Below are 24,888 nucleotides of genomic sequence, written 5' to 3'. Positions count from 1 at the left end.
GTAGAATTCCTCCCGCCAAACATAACATCGCAGATTCAGCCTATAGATCAAGGCATCATACGTGCATTCAAGGCTCTGTACATGCACAACACATACAAAAAGCGTACTGGCGTCAGTATACGATAGCAACGTGTCTCCAAAATTTCCAAAGTGCGCTGAGGGAGATGAAGAAGGAAACTTTAAATGCCTGTTAGAAAAATTTGTGGCCAGAATGTGTCCAAAACTACAAAGGGTTCTTCTCCTGACAAACGTCATGATTCAACAGTGGACAAGGCAGTCAAGCTGGCTAGGAGGAGAAGGCTTCATGACATAATTCAAGATGACGTTAATGACCTCATCGATAAACACTCAGATCCTCTAACAGACGAGGATTTAATTAAACTCACGAAGTCTGCAAGTGAGGAGGAGGAGGAAGAAGAAGAAGAGGGACCAGGGAAGGAAGAAGATGAAGGCCTATCACTTGAATGGCTGGTAGTAGTTGTGAGAACGGCCAAGCAACTGCAGGCGATGATAGACGATTGGGATCCCGAAATGCTTTGGATGTTGCAGTTTCACAATGCCATTGATTCAGCCATTGAAGTGTGTAAAAAAAAAAAAAATCTAGACGAGATGAGACGAGACGTTTTAGCCTGGGACAAAACGTGACTTTTTCAGAGAGATAATTTCAAGTCTCGCAAGACAAGACTTTGTGCCAAGAGATTTAACCACGCCGGGGGCCGGAAATACAAGACAAAGGGTAGATGACAAAGTAGAACGTCGTAATGAGGTTCAAAAACTTTGGCATGATACACATGCAGAGCAGGTTAGAGATAATGAAAGCACTAAAAGTCAAAAGTCTCAACAAAATGATAGCAAAGATAGCATTATCGCAAACAAATGGAAATTATTACTCGGTGAAATAACGGAACAGTGAAAAGAGATCGAATATAGGGACATAGGTGATATGACATATTGTTCGGCTTTAAAGTTTAAGTCAGAGACTTGCTGATCAACTAATTCGTGTTGCCATCAGGGAAAGGTAATGTTTCTTCCCAATGAAGAGGCGTATCCGCAAGAAATAAAAGAGTTGTTATTTTGTTAACATTTGTTATTTAAAACTGAAATCCACAAACACTACAGGCAAAATATCTGAATCTACAATAATCTGTTCGCGTTCACATGGATCAATGCTCAAAACGTACATTTACATGATTCAGGACCATACACTATGAGAATCTGTGGTCCCGCAACAATTAAAGCTACTACAAGTTTCATTTCAAAGAAAACACAATTCGGTCAGGTTTATAATTATTATCACAGAGAATCGACGCATCAAAGAATCAAAACAGTTAAACGATCAGACGTATTAGAAATTCTACAGCCAAAAATGGATACAAATCCATACGTCCAAAAATATCGCACTTTGCACAATATTTAACTGAAAAAACACAGACAAAGAAGTTTTCTTGGATTTCTATATGAGATAATTTCAAGTCATGCAAGATGAGACTTTGTGCCAAAAGATTTAATCACACCCGGGCATAGGACATCGTAAAGAATTCAAAAACGTTGGTGCAGGGTTGGCAAGTGAAGTATATACAGTATATATATATAGTCCTGCGGTGGGTTGGCACCCTGCCCAGGATTGGTTCCTGCCTTGTGCCCTGTGTTGGCTGGGATTGGCTCCAGCAGACCCCCGTGACCCTGTATTCGGATTCAGCGGGTTGGACAATGGATGGATGGATGGATGGAGATATATATATATATATATATATATATATATATATCTATATATATATATATATATATATAGATATCTATATCTATATATATATATATATATATATATAGATATATAGATATATTAGCAGAATACCCGCGCTTCGCAGCGAAGAAGTAGTGTGTAAAAGAAGTTATGAAAAAGAAAAGGAAAAATTAAAAAAAAAAAACATAACATGATTGTTAATGTAATTGTTTTGTCATTGATATGAGTGTTGTTGTCATATCTATTCTTAACAAATGAAAAGAAAAAATATATATATTTATATAGCATATCTTTGCAAAACAAAAAGAAAGAAATAGAGCGTCACATACACGTCTTCTTTCCTCTGCCTATTAAGTAATAAATTAAATCGATTATAAATTATTAACACAAAGTAAATGAAAAAAAATATCGGGAAAGAAACAGAAACCAGAACTTACCCCACAGCATCCACCGCTTCTAGCGTTAGAGCCAAAACGTGGTACACGCGGGTTGTGAGGTGTGACGCTAATTAACGCTCGTGCTACAACAGATTATAGTGTTGTTATACTATAAACTATTTACAGGGATCAACAGTTTTGGGAAGTCCATAACAAAAAATAAAATTATAGATAACATTTTACACTTTGCTATATGAGCAACTGTTGCTGGGGGTGCCAGAATCCAACAAGGAAGAAAAATGAAAAACATTATTTGTACAAAATCTTAATTTATTTAAAATGGATGACTCCCGCTCTCATGTGCAAGTCTGCGTGGATATTATGAACATCTGTTCCAAGTTCTATTTAAATTTTAAATAGAAGGAATTTTTATTTAGTCGATAGAAATGTCTTTGGTAGGAATGTAAGTTAAATGTAGGCATCTTTGCATAAAGTTTTGACTATCCAGCGCTTACATTATATATTCCGAAATATTCCAACACCGTCTTTATATACTCAGGTTTTGGGAAGCGCTGATCAATGTAATCGGTGTACCAGGAAATCATGCATTGACACAAGTTCCCCTTTGCTTGGAATTGAAACTGTGATTAAATGCATTATTTTTTTTAATGCGTTATGGAGCACATGCATCGAAGCTTCTCATCTGTGCGATTGTCGAGGCGTGCTGAGTTGCACAGCAGCCTTACTTATGAATATGCTAAGCACATTCCTTCAGCCGCCACGCCTCCCACGGCGAGCGAGCTGCCCGCTATGGCCGTATACAATACTGTATAGGAAAGAAGGTTCTAGTTATGACCGTCAGGTTTTGGGAAGCGCTGATCAATGTAATCGGTGTACCAGGAAATCATGCATTGACACAAGTTCCCCAATGTAACCTTTTTAATGCGTTATGGAGCACATGCATCGAAGCTTCTCATCTGTGCGATTGTCAATGTAACCTTTTGTAAGTAGTGCCTGGAGGATTCAGTGTATATGTCACTCGCTCGCTTCTTATTGTTTCGCTGCCTTCTCAATTATATACTGCATGTTTTCTTCAGCGCGTTTTGGAGCTCTTCCTGGTTTTCTACGTAGTGCGTTGACAGTCAGTTCACGTGATTACGTGGGAGGCGTGATGATGTCAGAAGAAACTCCGCCCCCCACGGCTTTCCAGCTGAACTCCATTACAGCGTATGCAGAAAAATAGCTTCCAGTTATGACCATTACGCGTAGAATATCGAAATGAAATCTGCCCAACTTTTGTAAGTAAGCTGTAAGGAATGAGCCTGCCAAATTTCAGCCTTCTACCTACACGGGAAGTTGGAGAATTGTGAGTCAGTGAGTGAGTGAGTGAGTCAGTAAGGCCTTTCCTTTTAATAGTATATATATATGTATATATATATATATATATATATATATATATATATATATATATATATATATATATATATATATATATATATATATATATATATATATATATATATATAGAGAGAGAGAGAGAGAGAGAGAGAGAGAGAGAGAGAGAGAGAGAGAGAGAGAGAGAGAGAGAGAGAGAGAGAGAGAGAGAGAGAGAGACGCACGCAAGAAAGTGACATATTATCTTAAAAAGTAAAAAATGTAATTTGCTCTCAGAGGAGCAGTCCAAGAATTTTAGAATCCGACAGGTATTTATTAATATTATACTAAAATGTTCAAGTCAGGTTCCTGCTGAGCCTTTGCTATTGTTTAAAAGTACTGAAGAACCACATTAATCTGCGCTCCTTTGTCATACAGCCATCTGAATTGGGTAGTGAAAGTCGCTTGCTCTTTAACATCATTGAAAAACTGTAGGAGGATCTTAAATGTGCTGCGTGCACAAAACAGACCAAGAATATCTCACAGTTGGAAGTGATTTGCAAGGAAGAAAAAGAGAATTTTCCAAAACAAGAATTCAAAGACTTAAAAGCTAACTTTGGAAAAGTTCCTAAATACTGACTTGGTTGGGTGCCAAACCTTTGTAAATGCCACACTTATTACATTAACTTTTTCATAAAAATGCCATTGTTTTAATTTGCTTGCTGCCAAAACTGTGAGATGCGCCGATTACAGTGAAGGTGCACAAAGCCTGTCTCCAATAGTATGGGCATTTTGGTCCGTAGCAGCGAATACAGAGTGTCAAAACTGTCCCTCTGCTTTAGTTCAAGATGGAAATGGAAAGTATCATGTGGACAGACAAAGAAATGCTGGTTTGATCCAACTAAAAAAATTTATGTAAACCAACAACCACATCCATCGCCTGTACTTCAGAACAGGTCATCCACCTGAAGTGAAGCATGTTTAGCCCCAGGCAGTACTTAGATGGGAGACAATCTTGGAGGCTAGAATTGCTGCTGGGAGAGGTGTTGGGGAGGTCAGCAGGGACACTTACCCTGCGGTCTGTGTGTGGATCTAAATGCACAGTGCAGGGATAGAGAAGGGACACTGTACTATAAATATGGTGCCATTCTTCAGGTGAGATGTAAACCGAGGTCCTTATTCTCTGTGGTCATAAAAGATCACGGGGCATCTTTTGAAAACAGTAGAGTTTATCTCGATGTCCTGGCTAAAATGCACATCACGTCCCCTCATCCATTCTGGCCTCCTAATCAGCCCCTGTCGCTAACTGCCTATCTCTCACCTCTTCACCAGCTAATACCTAATGTGTGACAAGTGTACTGGCACAATAATGTCTGTTTCGCATCATCCAAACTTTTGCCCTCTGTCTATCCATGTGTTGAGAATTTGAAACAGACTGCCATCCATACAATGATGGTTTTCATTTTACATTTGAAACTGGCAAGGCACTTATTTTGGAAGTTTAATTTACTCTGCCTTCATATTGAATTTGTGTGGAATGTCGTGCAAGAGTGAAAACCTCCTACTGTGTTTTAATCTAAATTATAATGTCGAGGTTGCAGAATTTATAAATACAGGAGGCCATAAAACCTCCATAAGACATAGTATTGTCTAAGCCAAATAGAAATGCTTAGATACAAAGGGAACAGAAACAATACCATTAAGACTGGTGTTCAAAGGAAGTAGCGGCATTGTATCTAGTACCACAGACAAAAGTGAAAAGGGACAAAGGTTTAACTTTGCCTCCCAGCGTGAACGAACGTCGGTTTAAAATTATACAGTTCATTTATATCAGCTAATAATATCCACATTGCACAACTGATTTTAAAATAGCAGCTAACCAATTTAACATTTGTAAAATGACACAAACTTTTATTACAGTGACAAAATACACATTGGTCCATTCGTCTTTGTGTGCCACTGTTTTTATAATAATAATAAGTTGGATTCATAGAGGGCCTTTCAAAAACCCAAGGTCACTTTACATACAGAGTAAAAAAAAAAATTACACAGAAGACAAAAGTTCATAGAAGAGGAAAGTTTTGAGTTGAGATTTAAAGGCGCAGAAAGAGCAGCAATCTCAGAGAGACTGAGGAAGAGAGCTCCAAAGTTGAGGGGCCATAACACTGAAGGACTTTGCCTCCCATGGTGGAGAGTCTGGTGCAAGGGTGAGACGGGCAAGGTTATGTAGGGCGCTTTGAAGGTGAGAAGCAGAATCTTGAATTTAATCCTTGATGGAACTGGTAACCAGTGATGCTGGGAGAGAACAGGGGAGATGTGAGCAGAACGCTCTGTGTGGTTGAGGATTCTGGCTGCGGCGTAGTGAATGTACTGTACATTCTGTATAGATTTTTCAGGGAGGCTGATGAAGAGGGAATTACAGTAATCAATATGAGACATTATGAAACAATGAACAAGAGTTTGAGCAATGTTATGGAGATTTTGAAATTTTGGAAATAATAATGGAAGAGTTAAAGAGATGGAAATCAGAAGGAACACGGATCAAATTTCATTAATGGCTCTCTGTACACCACTCAGCAAATTTTTTTTTTTTTTTACTTTAAACTAAAATGTCAACAGACTGCAGCGATTAAACAGGCTACAGAAATTAAACCACAGTCTTTCAGAGCGAGTTGTCGACCAGTAGTCACATCAGACTACTTGAAAGGTCTTCACGGGAACATGCCACCGGTGGACTCAGATTGAATAAGATTAAAATTGCGGGAAAGTCAGGTAATGTGACATGGCCTTAAAAGTGCTTAACTTTACCTAATGATATTGTAATAATCACAGAAAAGACCGTTTTCCTTCATCAATTTGTGAGGACGAGTTCAAAGGTAGTCAGGGCAAAATTTGAACCAAAGTGTCTAAATCTGTGAGGCAGCAACACTAAAACATTGCAGAGGTTTACTGTTAAAAAAGCCCATAATTATTTAATAATCTTCTCAGACAAAACTCATAGCCTCTTTTAATTCCCAATTGCAAATTTAAAAGTACTCACCAGAGCCAAGTACGTTTGTACGTGTTGTCTCCTGAAACACCACAACTGCTGGGCCAAGACTAGACAATGGTACCTCTAAGCCACAGCGATTGGACACAGCACGTAACTCAGGGGTGAAATAACGAAGGTAAGCACTAGAAGCATTGCCAAGGAACTGGAACATGTCATTATGTAAACGCTCAGCCCGTGTGCGATACACTACCACATCTGACACAGCAAGCACTTTTAGCAGCAGCCTCATACGTTGGTTCAGGTTGGCTGTAGCTCCAAGCAGGCCTTCGGTGTCCAGGACAATCAGCCTCAGTTTGGGTTCATATGCTGCCCATATTCCAACAGTGCAAGAATCTTGTAGTGGAGAAGTAGGAAACAGCTCTTTGCCTCCAAAGAGGCAGTGATTTAGTGTGTGGGACTTGCCGTCACCTGTATTGCCAAAGATGGAAAGGACCTTGATACTGTCCACAGTATGGCAGTCCAGCATGTCCAGGAACTCTGCTTCATTCTTCACCTGTAATTTAAATTGAACAGGAAAATGTCTTTAAGCATCATGTAAAACAGGGAAACCTGGATTATTGCTTTTATTCATTGTGTTCTACTGAGAAAGGAAATTCAAAGACACATATGTGGAGTCAACAGTCTCTGGTTCATCTATGTCTTTTCTTAATTTCTAAACTCCCCTATCCTAAATTATGTTTATTTTGTGTTTATTTTATAAGGACATACTTGATACTAGGCGGGAGTGCAATTCTTCTTTACTGGATTGTTTTATACACTTGTGTTTTGTGCAGTTCTTTTCCACTATACTGTAAAATGTGATGGTCTCATATATTGTACATTGTGTAATTCAATTGTGTTTACCATGTTAGGAATATGGATATAACAACAACAGAAATTCCTAAAAACTACATTGCCTGGCAATAAAGTTCAAGTTCAATGTAGACCATATGGAAGTCAGAGACTGACCAATGCCAATGCATAAAACAAGAGACATCAGATAGACAAGCATGTTTTCTGATGTGAGGTCCAAAACATCTGCATTACTTATTCCCCATTTGTGCATTCTATGCCTTCTTCTTCTGGATGAGAGGCGAGCCACAGAGTAGTTGGAGTGAGTTGTTAGGTATGCCATGTTATGCCACTGGCTTCATAGGAATGCCTCCAACTTGTTAACATTATGTTAAAGAAGGCAATGACTGAAAAATCACTGGAAAAGTCATCTAATGTGAAATGGCCTTTAGCTAACAGCACAGGTGGGAGTAGAACTTTACAAACCATCACATTTGGAGTCAGCAAGTGTTGGCTATAAATGGACAGCTGATCAAGCATGTCCACAGTTAAAGGAGTACTTGGAAAAATGGCTTCTTTGTCTATTTACATTATGACTAGCTGTGTTACAGCTAAGACGATAAGCCTCAGTTATAGCGGTGGCAGCTAATCAGAGGTTTCAGAAGCACTATATAACTAAATGAGGACTTTTCTGAATACAATATTTGTTGTTTTTGCTTTTTTTGTTAAACCAGGATCAAATATTTTTAGTTCACTGTAGCTCATTACTCTTGAAAATGATACATACAATTGCACAAGTGTAAAACATTACTGCCATAGAAAAAGTCTTGCTTTTCCTAGTGACTTAGCTTTTGTTGATTGCCATTGCAAAAAAAAAAATAAAAAAAATAGTAAAATATATTCTTTTGAATTCAAAAAGGTAATTAGTAAGGGAAATGGGAAATGTGGGTATTATTACATAATTTCACCCTGTAGAATATCCTGTAAAAATAGTAGAGAGTAGGGAATGAGGGCACTCTTGGCTTGTGTTGTACCCATAGCATGAAGTAGAGAGTAGAGTATTATTAATTTTCTTGTATATGATTTCTATTGTTTTGTTAATGTGTTTATTGAATTGTAAAATGTCCCTGAGTGTATGAAAGGCGCTACATAAATAAAACTTATTATTATTATAGACTGGTATGCTTTTGTGCTTTTTTTTGCAGCAAACTTCTTGTAGTTTAAACAAAGTCAAGGCATGCTTTTCAAGAGAGCCAGAGATGACTGGAACATTAGCCCTCAACTTAAAAAAAGTAATAAGCTGAGAAAAAGGAACTGGAGAAGTCATCCTGTGCAAATCATGCAAACAGCAAGAAAAGCTACTTTAATGAATTCAGACCTTTTTATTTTGTACTTTAATTAAAACAGGACACGGTTTTTTCTTAGTTTGAACCACGAGCTTATGTTAAGTAAAGTAGTTTATATTTTTAATTGGAAAAATAAAAGATGAAGAATTTGAAATTGCTGCTTAGTAAACATTAGGCTTGTTAGCTTAACTGCAAAATGTGTCTTTAACGTGTAAGCTTGATAAGCTTGTTAACCTTGTGATATATATACTATGAACATTCGCAGCTTTTACTGTGTTTATTATTTATATGTGTCATACAATGTAAGTTTTGGCAAGAAATACAGTGGTGTGAAAAATTATTTAGCCCCCTTCCTGATTTCTTATTTTTTTGCATGTTTGTCACACAAAATGTTTCTGATCATCAAACACATTTAACCATTAGTCAAATATAACACAAGTAAACACAAAATGCAGTTTTAAAATGATGGTTTTTATTATTTAGGGAGGAAAAAAAATCCAAACCTACATGGCCCTGTGTGAAAAAGTATTTGCCCCCTTGTTAAAAAATAACCTAACTGTGGTGTATCACACCTGAGTTCAATTTCCGTAGCCACCCCAGGCCTGATTACTGCCACACCTGTTTCAATCAAGAAATCACTTAAATAGGAGCTGCCTGACACAGAGAAGTAGACCAAAAGCACCTCAAAAGCTAGACATCATGCCAAGATCCAAAGAAATTCAGGAACAAATGAGAACAGAAGTAATTGAGATCTATCGGTCTGGTAAAGGTTATAAAGCCATTTCTAAAGCTTTGGGACTCCAGCGAACCACAGTGAGAGCCATTATCCACAAATGGCAAAAACATGGAACAGTGGTGAACCTTCCCAGGAGTGGCCGGCCCACCAAAATTACCCCAAGAGCGCAGAGACGACTCATCCGAGAGGTCACAAAAGACCCCAGGACAACGTCTAAAGAACTGCAGGCCTCACTTGCCTCAATTAAGGTCAGTGTTCACGACTCCACCATAAGAAAGAGACTGGGCAAAAATGGCCTGCATAGCAGATTTCCAAGACGCAAACCACTGTTAAGCAAAAAGAACATTAGGGCTCGTCTCAATTTTGCTAAGAAACATCTCAATGATTGCCAAGACTTTTGGGAAAATACCTTGTGGACTGATGAGACAAAAGTTGAACTTTTTGGAAGGCAAAGGTCCTGTTACATCTGGCGTAAAAGGAACACAGCATTTCAGAAAAAGAACATCATACCAACAGTAAAATATGGTGGTGGTAGTGTGATGGTCTGGGGTTGTTTTGCTGCTTCAGGACCTGGAAGGCTTGATGTGATAGATGGAACCATGAATTCTACTGTCTACCAAAAAATCCTGAAGGAGAATGTCCGCCATCTGTTCACAACTCAAGCTGAAGCGATCTTGGGTGCTGCAACAGGACAATGACCCAAAACACACCAGCAAATCCACCTCTGAATGGCTGAAGAAAAACAAAATGAAGACTTTGGAGTGGCCTAGTCAAAGTCCTGACCTGAATCCAAGTGAGATGCTATGGCATGACCTTAAAAAGGCGGTTCATGCTAGAAAACCCTCAAATAAAGCTGAATTACAACAATTCTAAAAAAGATGAGTGGGCCAAAATTCCTCCAGAGCGCTGTAAAAGACTCATTGCAAGTTATTGCAAACGCTTGATTGCAGTTATTGCTGCTAAGGGTGGCCCAACCAGTTATTAGGTTCAGGGGGCAATTACTTTTTCACACAGGGCCATGTAGGTTTGGATTTTTTTTTCTCCCTAAATAATAAAAACCCTCATTTAAAAACTGCATTTTGTGTTTACTTGTATTATATTTGACTAATGGTTAAATGTGTTTGATGATCAGAAACATTTTGTGTGACAAACATGCAAAAGAATAAGAAATCAGGAAGGGGGCAAATAGTTTTTCACACCACTGTAAGTACTGCATTAATAAAATGGTAATCCATATTTATAATTACACCTCAAGAATTAGAAATGTCTAGCCGGTACAATGAAGAAAAAAAACAAAAAAAAAACACCTGGATAAATGTAGTAATATTATATTTTAACAGCAAAAAAGCTGTAGTGCAATTAATAATTAAAAAGGATTAAAAACCTATAAGAGCATATATATTTACACTTAAGCAGTTTTCAATTGCCAATATGAATTATTGATTGTGTGTGTGTGTGTGTATATTGATAACAACTTTTTTATAGGGCATGTGCACTTCTCACTCATGACATTCATAAACTTCTAATGTTACATATTTTTACTTAAGAAAACCAGCATATGCATGTCCTCATGGGAAAGTCCGTTCCACAACCTGTCGACAGTCATAACAGCAATAGAAAAAAACCCTTTCCGAGGGCACAGAGCATGCCAAGACCACCAAGATAATGCTGCACCAGGCCACTCAGTTTCAGTAAATGCTTAACATGTTCCTTTCACAACAAAAGTGGACATTTGTCTTGCCAATTACAAGAATCTTTCGTGGAAAGCTACAACTCATCCCAAGCTACTGTAATCTTTACTGAAGTCAGTACCAACTGCAATCTCAGGGATCTATTTTTTCCTTGCGGGTGCCAGCACATCATTATTAAAATCACAGTTGGAACAATTTTGACGGGAACTGGCCATTCAGGGGTCAGTATGTGCTTGTAACTTCTCTGCCAAGCTTTTAAATTATGCTGTTTTTTGGGTTTTTTTTACCACCATTGGATCGAGAAAACTGAGATGTTTATGCCTGAGATCTACCACCAGCATCCTGCTTTCTCAGAGTTAATTTTTATGTTATGTTATCCAAGTGGTTCAGCCACTGTGGTTTTAAACTCCATCACTTTGATCAACTTCAGATTTGAGCTGCCTGTTTAGGAGGATCATGGCTACAGGAGAGACTATGGATATAGACTTCGCATATTGGTGGCAAGTTAATTCCAATGTTTCAGTCTCAGTCAATTTAGTCATGTTCTAGTTAGACAGGGTAGCAGAGACAGCCCACTGTTGGGTATGCATAATCTTAGAAATGTGTCATAAATGTTAACTTGAGAGGTTCCAGCAAATCATAACAAATTTATTCTAGTAGACTTTGCTCCTTCCCTTTCAATGCACAGGACAGTTGTAGCTACACAGTCAAAATGGCCTACGAATCTGCTGCAACTCCAGTCCAAGGACACACACTAGCAGTCTTGAATCACTCATAATAGGGAGCCGGAGCCTCTGAACAAAAGAAGAAACACATTCACACTCCAATAAAGCATTTGCTGAACCCTTACCACTGGCATCATTGTGAACACATGGCAGCACTTTGACTCACACGTCCAAATGTACACTAGAACCTCTGGTCACGAACGTTTCCGAACGCGTATAAATCGGGTTACGATCAAAAGCTTCTCCAAAATTTCACATCTGTTCACAAAGACACGCTTTGGTGGTGAATAAAAACACTGGCGGCCAGTTTCCCTTCCGGTTCATACGCGCCAATGATTTCCCATTCTCCGTTTCCCATTTTCCTGCTTGCGTATACAGGGCCTAACAAAGACGATGCACGTGTTCAGTCTCTCCCTTTACATCGTTCTTGGTCAGACGTGCATTCATTTGCTGTGAACTCTTTGTGCTCTATTTCATGTGCTTTTGCAATAATTTTGGAATTAATCATGGCCTCTAAGCAAGTGAAGAGTGGTAGTGTTGGTGAGAAGAAATGTTAGTTTCCTCTGTTGTTCAAGGTTTTCTCAGTGTTCTTCAATGTTGTTACATTTAGTTTACTATTACACTGTGCATTCTATGGTATAATTAACTTCTTGTTCTTAAAAATCTGTAAATATTTTTTTTAATACAGTTCGTATGGTCTGGAATGGATTAATCGTATTTACATACAATCATTTGGGGAAATTACGTTCGGGTAGCAACCAAATCGGGTCGCGTCCAGAGTTTTGGAATTAATTATGGTCATGACCAGAGGTACTACTGTATCAGTTGCTGCGGAGACACAATTGGTTATATTTTGTTTAGTGTCTCGTTCTTCTATTTTATGGGTTATGAGATTTTGAAATATCCTGTAATCAATATAAAAAAAGTCCATGCATGTGCTGTAAAATGCTTTGCCATTTTTATGGCTGTACCTATTTTTCATATTGCTGTCCTACATTCCAAATAATGATTTTCTGAGAAGGGCTCAGCAGAAGTTTCAAGGTAAGGTAGTTAGAGTGGCAACATGTAGCATACTGATTAGCCCATGTCAGCAAGGATTTTATTTTACTAAAATATAGCTCACTGGCTCTTTATAAAGCCCTTACCTTTCATATCATTGACAGACTGTATGACCCTTAATGAAATTTCTCACAATATGGCCTGGGATTTCTTTCTGTTCAGACTGATTTGTGTTTTCTAGCTGAGTAATAAATGCAGTTATTGAACTTTTAATATGTTCTTCTGTCATTGGATCTAGGGCTGCAACTAATGATTATTTTGGTAGTCGACTAATCGTTCAATTAATTTTTCGATTAGTTACGAATGTTTCATGCCTGACTATTATGATGCCTGCGATTTGTGGTTGTACATCCTGCTCTGGGTTCCAGTGCATGTCTTACCTCATCTGCTCACGTCTGTCAACCTGTGAATGTGACCCTGATGTCTCTGCGTTAACACATTAAAATAACAACCAGTGAAACATATGAATTTGAAAATAATCAAATGTTTTTATATTAGTGTGACCATCAGAATAAAAAGAAATACATTAAACAATACAGACTAAAGTGCACATAGTCTTTAAACAAAAAAAAGTGCATTTAATCATTAAAACTGAAATGTTTTTCATATTTTAATAATAAATGACAAACTGTTGACATAAACTATATACTGTGTAAAGCCTGAAGTGCAAAGATCAAATAAACACTTTCACAAAAGGTTCAAGGATGATACAATAGCTTCCGTGGTGCAGTGGTAGGAATTGCTGACATAATGAAGAGTCCCCGGTTCGATCCTGACTGCCTCGTATATTTACCATTTTGAGTAGTGAGCTGCTCTTATTGTTAATATTATACAGAGTGTGCACATATAAGTCCATATACTCCTATCTTTAGGAGCATTTACAAGAATAACCATGACAATTTGGTTCCTGTGGACATTAGCCCAAGTCTTCCCGGTATTTCGAGGTGTGTTTCTGACATCCTCTCTGGTGCTGCCACCTGCTGCCGCTCAAGAAATCGCAACAACGTGGCGGTCATTCCAAGATGAAGCGATGGGTGACACAAGTGTTTTCACGATCAAGGAGCGTTTGGTGGCCACTGTGTGGGTTCATGAGCGGCCTGTTACTGGGAAGTCGATCAAAAATGTCATGGATGACTTTGTTGTGCATTTTGGGAAGGCATCGCAGACAAAGAGGACGTTGTTACAGTGGGAGAAGAAGGCTTTTGCAACGGGCAGCGTCCGAGATGTGCCGCAAAGTGGAAGACCATCCACAAGGCATGAAACGTGTGCAGATGTGGCAGAGTCTGTCCCCAATGAAATCCACTCATAAATGTGCTGCTGAGTTGGGAATAGCGGAATCGACATTGCGAAAACACATCAAACAGGATTTGCAAATGAAATATTGGCGTCCATTGCACGTTAACGAGTTATCAGATGCCGACTTGGACAGACGTCAGGAAGCTTGTGATCTGATGCTGCACCAATTTCCAACAAATGCTGACAAGGAAAAGGTTATGTTCTCTGACGAGTGCGAGATTTATCGAAGCTCCCGCAATCGAAATGTGTTTTTCTGGGGAAAGAAAATCCACATTTCTTTGAAGAAATTGAGCATAACTCACCACACGTGATGATCTGGGCCAGAATGACAGCACAGCATTTGTTTGGCCCTTATTTTTTTTGATGGTTCCATTAACCAAATCATTTATCTAGAAATGCTGAATGAGTGGCTCATCCCGCAACTAAGAAACCAGGGCGTCCTTGACAGTGTTTGGTTTCAACAAGACGGGGCACTGCCCATTTTGCAATCACCGTGCGTGATCGCCTCAACGAAGTTTTTGGGAATCGTTGGATCGGACGAGGATCAAACAAGAATTCCGTTTTCCTTCCGTGGCCTCCGAAAAGCCCTGATCCCACAACTCCAGATAATGCACTCTGGGGGTTTATCAAAGAAGACGTGCGGAAGCGCCGTTATTCATCGAATAATGAACTGAAACATGCGGTTCGTGCAGCGTTCCAGAAAGTCACCCAGCAAATGTTGTAGAACATGAGCAGGAGAACCTGGCGGCGCATTCGGCTATGCAGAGATAATGGAGGGACCCATACAGATGTTTTGGATTCCTAAGAGGTAACCTTTAGCTTTCAAAATCCTCCAAAAGTTAGGGGTATACGGACTTTCTGTGCACCCTTAAACACATACCTTTGATTTGCATCTGTAACAGCCACTGTACATGTATAGTACTTTTTTTTTTATTCTCTCAGTCACGATCACGATACATACTACCGCCCGAACAGGGATCTGATGCTGTTGCTTTTTATCTGAAACTGGGAATAACTGTAGATCTGAGTGGTGTTTTGAGACAATCGAACTGGAAATTCTCTGATCTGGATGGCTAAAAGCTGACACACAAACGCTGGCAAATCTGCCTTATTTGTATCTCATTGTCACTTAATTTTTTTTATTCAATTTTATTGAGTGTTCTTGCAAATGCTGAATTAGTATTCGTCTTAAGGCCCATGATGTCAAAGCCGCACTAACAAAAAAAACAGAGACATACTGTAAGTATATATGATATTTGGAATTATTCATTTTATGACCTTATAGTACATTTCAGAAAACAATGTGGCACGGATACAACATTATTCATATTCATTTGCGTCCCTTCTTGCGGTTGTAATCAATGACCGCATTTTTTTTCCCTCGATCTTGCCCAGTCTGCACAGGACTCCAGGACATGCAGAGGAAAGAATGTTCCTCTGCAAGGTGAGCCATGAACGCTCTTCTTTTCTAAGTGGACTGCGTACATGCCTTGCACAGTACATGTGCTTTGATCGCCACCAGGTCAAGCTTGTTATAGCACAAGCAACCGGCCACCTGCGTGCTGCTGCTAGCACTGAATAAGCTCACGCCTTCTGGTGTCATCGCGCGAAAGAGACAAATATATGTGACATTTTGAAGAAATCATTGTATGACCTGAATACTACCAATCAGAAAACATCATCGCACTAATGCAATATTATCTGAAAACCAACAGATCGGGTGTAAATTTGTTACTTGTAAAAGTTAGCTTTTTTCACTTTTATTTTCTCAGTCTTGTTCACGGTCTCCCTTCCCTCCTGATCTGACCCTAACAGCGCCAGCATAAATTCTCAAGAGACGGCAGCATCACAGCTCCAGGATGCTTGCATTTCAGATGCTCATGCATCACGGTGGTGTTGCCGTGAAAAGAAAGCTCCGCTTTGCATAATCTGCATTCAATTTTTTTTTTTTTTTTTTCGGTGAGGTGCTCCCTCACTTTAGAAAGTTTCTGTCTCAATTTTTTTTCCCCATCTCCTTCCCCCTCCTCTATCCGACTCGCAATTGCAACCACGTTTATTTCCCTCTACATTCAACAACAACAGTATTTACTGTATTTATATAGCACATTTTCATACAAACTGTCCTGCGGTGGGTTGGCACCCTGCCCAGGATTGGTTCCTGCCTTGTGCCCTGTGTTGGCTGGGATTGGCTCCAGCAGACCCCCGTGACCCTGTATTCGGATTCAGCGGGTTAGAAAATGGATGGATTTTCATACAAACAGTAGCTCAAAGTGCTTTACATAATAGAAAAATAAAAGACACAATAAGAAAGCAAAATAAGTCAACATTAATTAACATAGAATAAGAGTAAGGTCCAATGGCCAGGAGGGACAGAAAAAACAAAACAAAAACTCCAGACGGCTGGAGAAAAAAATAAAATCTGTAGGGACTTCAGACCATGAGATCGCCCAGTCCCCTCTGGGCATTCTACCTAACATAAGTGAAACAGTCCTCTTTGGATTTAGGGTTCTCATGGAAGGACTTGAAGATGATGGTCACGTAGACTTCTGCCTTTTAATCCATCCATCATTGTTGGAGCATCATGAAGCTTTGAGTAGCTGGAGGTGGCGCACTCTTCTTCTCCTCAGACGTTCTTCTTTGTTGGTAGGACTGTGTGCCGTCTTGACAAACAATAATAAACGATACTGCCCCCAAGCGTTCATGTAGTGAATTGCAGTTACAAAAACCAATGTGGTTCTTTGTGACTGGAGCCTCTATTGAATGTTCTGTTTATGACGCGTCGACAATAAAAAATCTGCGTCGACGATTTTTTGTAGTTGACGTCGTTCATTACATCGACTAATCGTTGCTGCCCTAATTGGATCAAGAGGTTTTGCAAGATGCAAAGCTGGTCAAACTGATTTTACACACAAGAACAGTGTTGCTATGTGAAACATTTTATCAGCTCTGACTTTTCAAGTTTCAAAATACATTTTCTCACAAAATTTTCATGATGCAGAATACTGAATGGTAATTTCAGTATTTGACTACTGCCATTATAAACGGTTATCCATGTTCTGCACAAGTGATTCAGGTTTACTCTTGTCGTTGTTACTTGTTTTGCCTGAAACAGTGAATATGTAAATAAATATAAATTTAGGTATTTTTAACTGGGGCAGCACAGTCCAGCATTGATTAGCACAGCTGACTCATGAATCCAGAAACCAAATCTTGCAACAATTTGTTGTTCACACGGTTTGTGCATGTTCTCTCCATGACTGTGTACATTTGTATCCCTAAAATCTATAGCTATGTAGGATAAGTTGGTTGATTGAGTGTAAGTACTGCAAAAATGAATTAATTCTTATGAAACAAAACCTTAACAAAGGATTCTTTTGGTGTTAATGGCACTTACAAAGCATCAGTAAAGTGGTGCACATGATGTGCTGGTAAAATTACTTATGAATAGGAAGGGTTCAAAGTTTGTATGCTGAAGTATGCTATATCAAGATGAATATGTCTCACTTGACACACTTCTGAACATTACAAAGTGAAATTATTTTAGTAGGCCTCATTACACAGATGAATAACCACTTTATTAGTGTTTTGCGTCATTAAAAGCGAAACAAACCTTTGTTAAAGCCTTGTTACATAAAAGTAAATAAGTAACAGAATTTCAAGAAGCAAATTTTGAATACAAGTAACATTTCCAAACACTCAGCTACATTTGCCCCTATTGGGCAAAATAGGACCCGGGCTTAGGGCTGGTTTATATTTCACACTCAGAATGTGTACATGCACACGTTATGGCTGCCACGTGTTCCCAGCATTTATTTGACGTGCCCTCTGAGCAGGTCCTCAGAAATTAATGTGACGTGTGCACAAGTTGCAATACCAGCAAAATGTCAGGGGGCGCAGTATGATAAAAGTCAGAACGTGACGTCAGAGTCTCTGTTTACTGTCTACATGCGACAGAAAGTCGCTTTGTGGATCCTACGGGATCCATGTGCGCACTTCGATGAAGATGTGTAACATGTGGTGAAGCAAAATGCTGACATGCAAATGCATTTGTGGTGCTTTTATATTTAAGTGTCGCATATTCCCCAACGTAATGACAGATACATTTTAAAGGGTCTCGTATACCATCTTCTGTGCGGTTATATATTTTTTTTTGCATCTTCATAACAGCATCACAATGTACAGTGGCATATTTGAGCCACTGAGAAAAAAATTAAGGACATAGTGAAAAGGTGTATTTTGTGATTAAAGTGGAAATTTCGGCGGGGCTGTGGAGTCGGTAGATAAATGCTCTGACTCCTCAGTTTCTAAATCTTCCGACTCCGACTCCTCAGTTTCTAAATCTTCCGACTCCTCTATATGTATATACTATGCTAATGTATTTTCTACATCCATTGAAGGAAAGGAAGGCAACATACATGTCATTTCACCACAGAGCTACTGGCTAGGAAGCCAACACTCTACTATAATGGCAGATTAAAGACAAACACAATGAAAACAAGGTTTTGTTTATTTATTTATTTTTTTTAAACAAGTATCTGGATAGTAATGGCAAGTATAAAAATCAGGAACAGGAAATGTATTGGTTCAAAAATACAAACCACATTCTTTGGTAGTTTTAACTTTTAAAACAAAAACAAAAAGGCTTAACTATATGAACTAAAAACAATATCTGGAAAACCTATATTAAACTTGGAATACAATTATAGTTAAAGGAAATCATGAATCATGTTTGAATCCCATAGTCAGGTTTAAAGTTTAAGTTTATTCCCTTCACTTATACAAGTGTCTCTAGTCCTGCAAAAAACATTTACCTAATTATCAGCGAGAGTTAAGGCGCCCAAATACGCAGCGATCCGTGGCCGATTTTGCCACCGACCGATGTGCGACAATTGATTGGCGGCCGCAGATTGCGGGTGTCCACATGGACGGGCAGATCCACCTCGACCACCGCCCCCATGCAAAGTAATGTGATGCCTCTGTCTGCTGCAGTGGCTGTCTCCTCTGTCAGCCAGCCAGAAGTTTAGTGCATTGTGTCACTCACCGGCCAGCTGATCAGCAGAACGAGCCTCTGCTGGAGACAGGTAGGGAGATCTGTGTTCTCGGCTCCTTTGGCTCCCTTCACTAGCGCATAGCGAAGGGGAGCCGACGGAGCTGAGAACACACCAGATGATTTTTCAGGCGTTTGACGCATGATGACTCGTTGAACGGCCGAAAAATCGGCAGTGCATCTGTAAATGTATGGGGGGCTTTAAGCTAGGTTCACAGTTCCCTGTAACAGTGGAACACGACACAATGGAAAGCGCTGCCGCACCTTACCTTTGTATTACATCCCATATAGTGACGCATACAGTCAATGAAAAGCATACTTCATGGTTACTTGACATGTTCATTTTGTGGTAACATTATGCACTGCATGCATTGGGCTTTATTCTTACAGCAGAGAAGTAGTTCATTATGACTGTTTGTGAATTGGGACATTTCAACTTACTTTTTTAATTCCCATTTAAATTTAGTAGGAGGTACCCAAAATTGTCTCCGACTCCGACTCCACAGCCCTGAATTTCGGCTTAAATCTCAAAATGTCCACTTTAAACTCATAGGTTACTTTATCATTAAAGGAGACCGTCATAAATGTCATCTTAAAGCCGCCCCAGTTTTTAATCGCTTTGGGCTCCTGGGGCTTCCTCCTGACCTGACAGCAGCGGAAATGAGCAAACGAGAGACACATAGAACACATTAAATTTACGATATTCCAGCTCTCTGCACATTTAGAATCCTTAGATTTATACTTATATAGTGGGGGGAGTCTGTTATCAAAATAGGCATTCCACCGTGAAACACCTTTTGAGGATTATAAGAGAAACTAAACTGACAAGTGACTACATTTTGTAAATAATAATTATATTTAAAACAATTATTGTCAACTGGGTGAACATCTGGCAGGCTGACATCAACCAAATCTGCTTCCTGGTTCCAGCTGTATAACATGCCTTATAAAGTTCTGCTAACCTTTATCTCTGGTGGGCATAGCGAATTGTCCTCCTATCCCTCTTTGCACTGGGAGAGGATCCTTGACACACCTTTTCAGCAACTGCCCAAAAGCCCTTGGAAAAGGGTGGCATCTGTTGCGTCATGACTTGGTGCTAAATGGCACTCGCAGATCATGTTGCGATGGCCATCAATGCCACTAAGCATTGCCATTCAGCAAGGAACATTTTTCCCTTTGTCGATGCCAGTCAAAAGACCTACTCTAAGCCTAAACCAAGGACAGGGCCTCCTAAGCAGAGCTTCCAATTGGCAGCCAAGAGTGAAACTGGGCAAGCAGTTGAGGCTCCCAGAAACATCACGCTTATAACTCTCCAGTGGATCATCTTTTCAGAGGCCACCAAGCAAATGGAAACGGGAGAACTCACAGTGCCCTAGGAAGAGCACTTGGAGGAGGTGAATGAGCAGAAATTATGCAAAGGACCAGGAGCTAGTATCATAATGTCTGAGGAAAGGCTGACAGACACACTGCAAACCCCTTGAGGTGGGCTACTGGGGACTTGTAGGGTGCTTATTGTACAAAGCCCTAACATTGTTAGGCATCACGGAGGAGGTGAAAAGGAAGGCCCTTATATCAGCAATTAAAGCTGCAGAGAGAGCCACTAGGTCAGTGATGGCGAACCATTTAGAAACCAAGTGCCCAAACCGCAATCCAAAACCCACTTATTTATCGCAAAGTGCCAACATGGCAATTTAACCTGAATACCACCTAAAACTGAACACCAGCATAACCAAGGGGCTGGTGGTGGATTTTAAGAGGCCCAGGCCCCTCATGGACCCCGTGATCATCAGAGGTGAGTGTGTGCAGAGGGTGCAGACCTATAAATACCTGGGAGTGCAGCTGGATGATAAGTTGGACTGAACTGCCAATATTGATGCTCTGTCTGTCTATCTACTGAGCTTTTAGTTTAGAAAAGCCACTCATACATTAACATCTTTTGTCTTAAAAGAAAAACATAATAGCAGAGCTTTCAATGATACAAACAACTTTTTGTTGAAAGGTAAAAGTTTGCATTCGGTATGCTTTTGAACAATTAATGTGCTTTTTGCTGTTGTATGCATGCTGATAATTTGTCTAACCTTGGCTCATACTTTGTAAGCTTGAGAGCAACACATGCAGCACTCAGGTCATCTGTTAGTCTGTTTCTGGTGTCAGATTTGATTTAATTCAAAGCTGAAAACAGCTGCGCACAAGCATAAGATGTTCCAAACAAAGTAAGGAAAGCAATCTCAAGTGCCTTCATTGACTTAAGATTATTTGGCAGAGAATTCCACACTTTAAGGATTTCATTTTCATAACTAACTGTGCTGTCCTTTGTCATCCCTTCGATCCTCTCAAGTGTTTCACGCAGGTCTTCCCTATTAAGCTCCGCCCCAAAGCTTCCATTATATATTACGGGGTCGTGGATCAGGTGTGGCGATTAGCAACTCCCGGCAATAATTACAAATGCGGACGACTCCTCACCTGTGCGCTTAAGCGAGGACTGCCTGCATCACAAAGCTCCCGGAAACCGCTCCGGCCACTCTACCATAACCCCCTTTAAGCCGCGAGTGCGGCAATTATCTGTTAAAACTGGCCTTTTCAATTTTGAGCTGTGGACCCGCTATACCACATCCCCTCCAACCCCACCACGGGAATCACAGACTCAAAAGGCTGCAGTCCGTGCCGCACCCTCAAGCAGCATGTGTGCCGCCCGCCTTACCCCAGACATGAGAGGAAGGACGCGCTCCCATTGGGCTGCTGGGCAGAGGCGGGTGATGTGAGAAAAGTCCTCCGGCGCGTGAAGAGGGGGAGCGGTGAGGGGAGCAGCCCGGCCCCGCATTCCTCTGGCTTTATAGTAACGAACTCTGTGCTCGGGCGACGGCGCGTGCCCACTGAGAGGGCTCTGAGTGCCCCCTTTGGCACGCGTGCCATAGGTTCGCCACCACTGCACTAGGTGGTTTTGTATTAAGAGGGCAGGTCCATGGCATGCAAGTTGGAGACTGATCATCTCCGGCTGGGTCATCTGGGCGAGGGAAAGACGTGAAACCATAAAGTAACATCACTGAAGATGTTCCCCAGCACATTCAAAAATATTACATCTTGCCTGAAGGGGGCCGAGTTGCCTCGAAAGCTTGCATATTGTAATCTTTTTAGTTAGCCACTAAAGGGTATCATTTTGCTTGACTTCTCACTACAAAAATATGAGTCATTTATATTTATTTGTATAGTAACTTTTTAAATATATTAAGTTTTTTCTCTAGATCTGTATTTTAAACCTTCATCTCCCAAAAACTAGATAGGATTGTGCAATTCTATTGCCACATTTATATTCAGCACCCTCAAAACTGTAAAGAACACTTAAAATTTATGTTGAGGGAGAAACACATTTTTGTGGACGAATGATAAAGCAGCGAAGCCCGACGTTTCTGTACATTTTAAGAGGCCCTACTCCTTATGAACACAAGTGGCCCGGATGTGTTGTTTATTCCATGTTTCTGCGCCAGTGTCACTAAACAACAAACTCTTTTCCTTGAGCTGTAAGATACAAAGCCAATGAATTGAAACGAACTGGGTAATGGTCTCTATATAAATCTAGAACAAATTCTTAACTGTTATTAAGTCATTTTCTGTAATTTGAAAGGCGCTATATAATAAACGACTCCAAAGTCGATCAGAACTATTTCTTTTGTCCGATCTGGCTTCAACGAAAACAAAACTAAAAGGAGCCAATCAGCCCGAAGCAATGACTCGGCGCGATGACGTTATCCGGCCGGCTCATGTAGCGAGAATGTAAATAACACTTGCACGGAAAAACAAAGGGAACGGGCCTAAGTTTGTGGGGCCAAAGGGCGTACAGATAAAAACTGGAAATAGCAAAGCCGACAGAAAGCTCGCCAAATGCAGCGAAAGATCTGCTTCCTAAATCAGTGCCAATTACAGGACACTCATCCTGTACAAGTGAGAGCCTTCGCTAAAACGCCCCAAAACAACTGTCACCCCCATTCCTTCCTTCTCTTTACGAACAATAACAGGGCTTTTAACGATCAACAACTTACAAACAACCAACAAGAGAAAGGAGTTCACTCGAAGTGATAAACTGCGCCAAGTTGCTTTCGAATGTTAACCAAACTAATAAAATGAGTCCTGACAGATGCGTGTCGCGCCTACCTGTAAAGTCTCGCTCTCGTTCAGCAGCAGGAAACTCTCTCGCGCTAAGCCTTTTCTCGCCGGCGGGCTTCGAAGCTCGTCCTGCTGCCGCAAAGGCAGATCTGACATGTCAGCGGTTTACGCCTCTCTCCTTCAAACTTGTCTTTTCTTCCTCACACTTGACAGGATGCTACCACAACATTCGCTCCGCGCTACCTTCCATCTTGAGTTCCCACAAGCCCTCTCTAAACCGGCGGCGAGAAGTCGCCCGCCCATCGAGACAGACGAGGAAACAGCGCCCCCACCCAGTCGCTGAAAGGGACTGTACCCTTGGTGGCGGTGGTGGGCCACGCAATGAAACAGGCGCGTCGCTCCCTATAAAGGAGCTCCTTTAAGGTACACTTCAACTTTACTTTACAAATAATAGGGACAATACATTTGTTTCTAAACTAAAGAGCAAATACATATTTCACGAGTGAAGGACAATTTATTAGTATTATAATTTTTATTATTAAAAATCAGTCATCCGTTTCTGTGACTGAATGGTACACACAGCTATAAGTGGTTAGAATTGGCTACATTTTATGATAAAGACGCACCGTAGAACATAGGACAGCACAATGTTTTCCCCCAGGGTTATTGAGGTACCACCAATGTCCACTTCAATTCAAAAGCGAACTCGAAAATTCCTAAAGACACCGATTCAGATTCTGTGATCGCGGGAAGTCCGGCGTAAAGTCTGAATTACAAAGAAAAAAAAGACGCGACATTACATACCAGACGGAAGTTAGCCACTCATTCATAAAACTTATGCAAACAAGTTACTTTTACTACGTTCACAGCAAGAAAGGAATATTACACAACGCATACTTCAACGTCATTAAAACGGATCAGTTATTTGAAAAACTAAATGTTGCATACATTTACATGCACCTCCATGGGTAGAAAAAATAAGATAACAGTATATTGGACCATCTTCATTTTTACCGTTTTCTGACCAGACAGATTTCTTTGTTAATTTACAATATCCCAGCCTATCATTGGTAAATGGGTCAGAGTGATTGACAAACTTGGCACAATAATATTAATAATAAAGTTAGATAGATAGATACTTTGTTAATCCCAAGGGGAAATTCACATACTCCAGCAGCAGCATACTGATAAAAAACAATATTAAATTAAAGAGTGATAACAATGCAGGTATAACAGACAATAACTTTGTATAATGTTAACGTTTCCCCCCCACACCCCGGGTGGAATTGAAGAGTCGCATAGTGTGGAGGAGGAACGATCTCCTCAGTCTGTCAGTGGAGCAGGACGGTGACAGTAGTCTGTCACTGAAGCTGCTCCTCTGTCTAGAGATGATCCTGTTCAGTGGATGCAGTGGATTCTCCATGACTGACAGAAGCCTGCTCAGCGCCCGTCGCTCTGCCACGGATGTCAAACTGTCCAGCTCCATGCCTACCAGTTTGTCCAGGCGTGAGGCGTCCTTCTTCTTTATGCTGCCTCCCCAGCACACCACCACGTAGAAGAGGGCGCTCG

The 24,888-nt window shown here is 40.2% G+C and overlaps 1 protein-coding gene across 1 annotated transcript in view; it reads right to left on the bottom strand.

Annotated features, from left to right (window-relative positions):
- si:ch211-11n16.2 (zinc finger FYVE domain-containing protein 1) overlaps positions 1 to 23,608 on the bottom strand; it is a 76,273-nt gene extending 52,665 nt beyond the window's left edge. Inside the window, exons 1-2 of the mRNA XM_039768122.1 lie at positions 23,368 to 23,608; positions 6,536 to 7,040 (exon numbers count right to left, since the gene is read on the bottom strand). Coding sequence (XP_039624056.1) covers positions 6,536 to 7,040; positions 23,368 to 23,475 — 613 coding nt within the window. The 5' untranslated portion in view covers positions 23,476 to 23,608. The remainder of the gene's footprint in view (positions 1 to 6,535; positions 7,041 to 23,367) is intronic.
- Positions 23,609 to 24,888: the final 1,280 nt, after the last annotated feature.

Source organism: Polypterus senegalus, chromosome 11, assembly GCF_016835505.1.
Source record: "Polypterus senegalus isolate Bchr_013 chromosome 11, ASM1683550v1, whole genome shotgun sequence".
In the NCBI taxonomy this organism is placed as follows: domain Eukaryota; kingdom Metazoa; phylum Chordata; class Cladistia; order Polypteriformes; family Polypteridae; genus Polypterus; species Polypterus senegalus.
The sequence above is the reverse complement of the archived record's forward strand: the minus strand, read 5'-3'. Positions and strand labels throughout refer to the sequence as shown.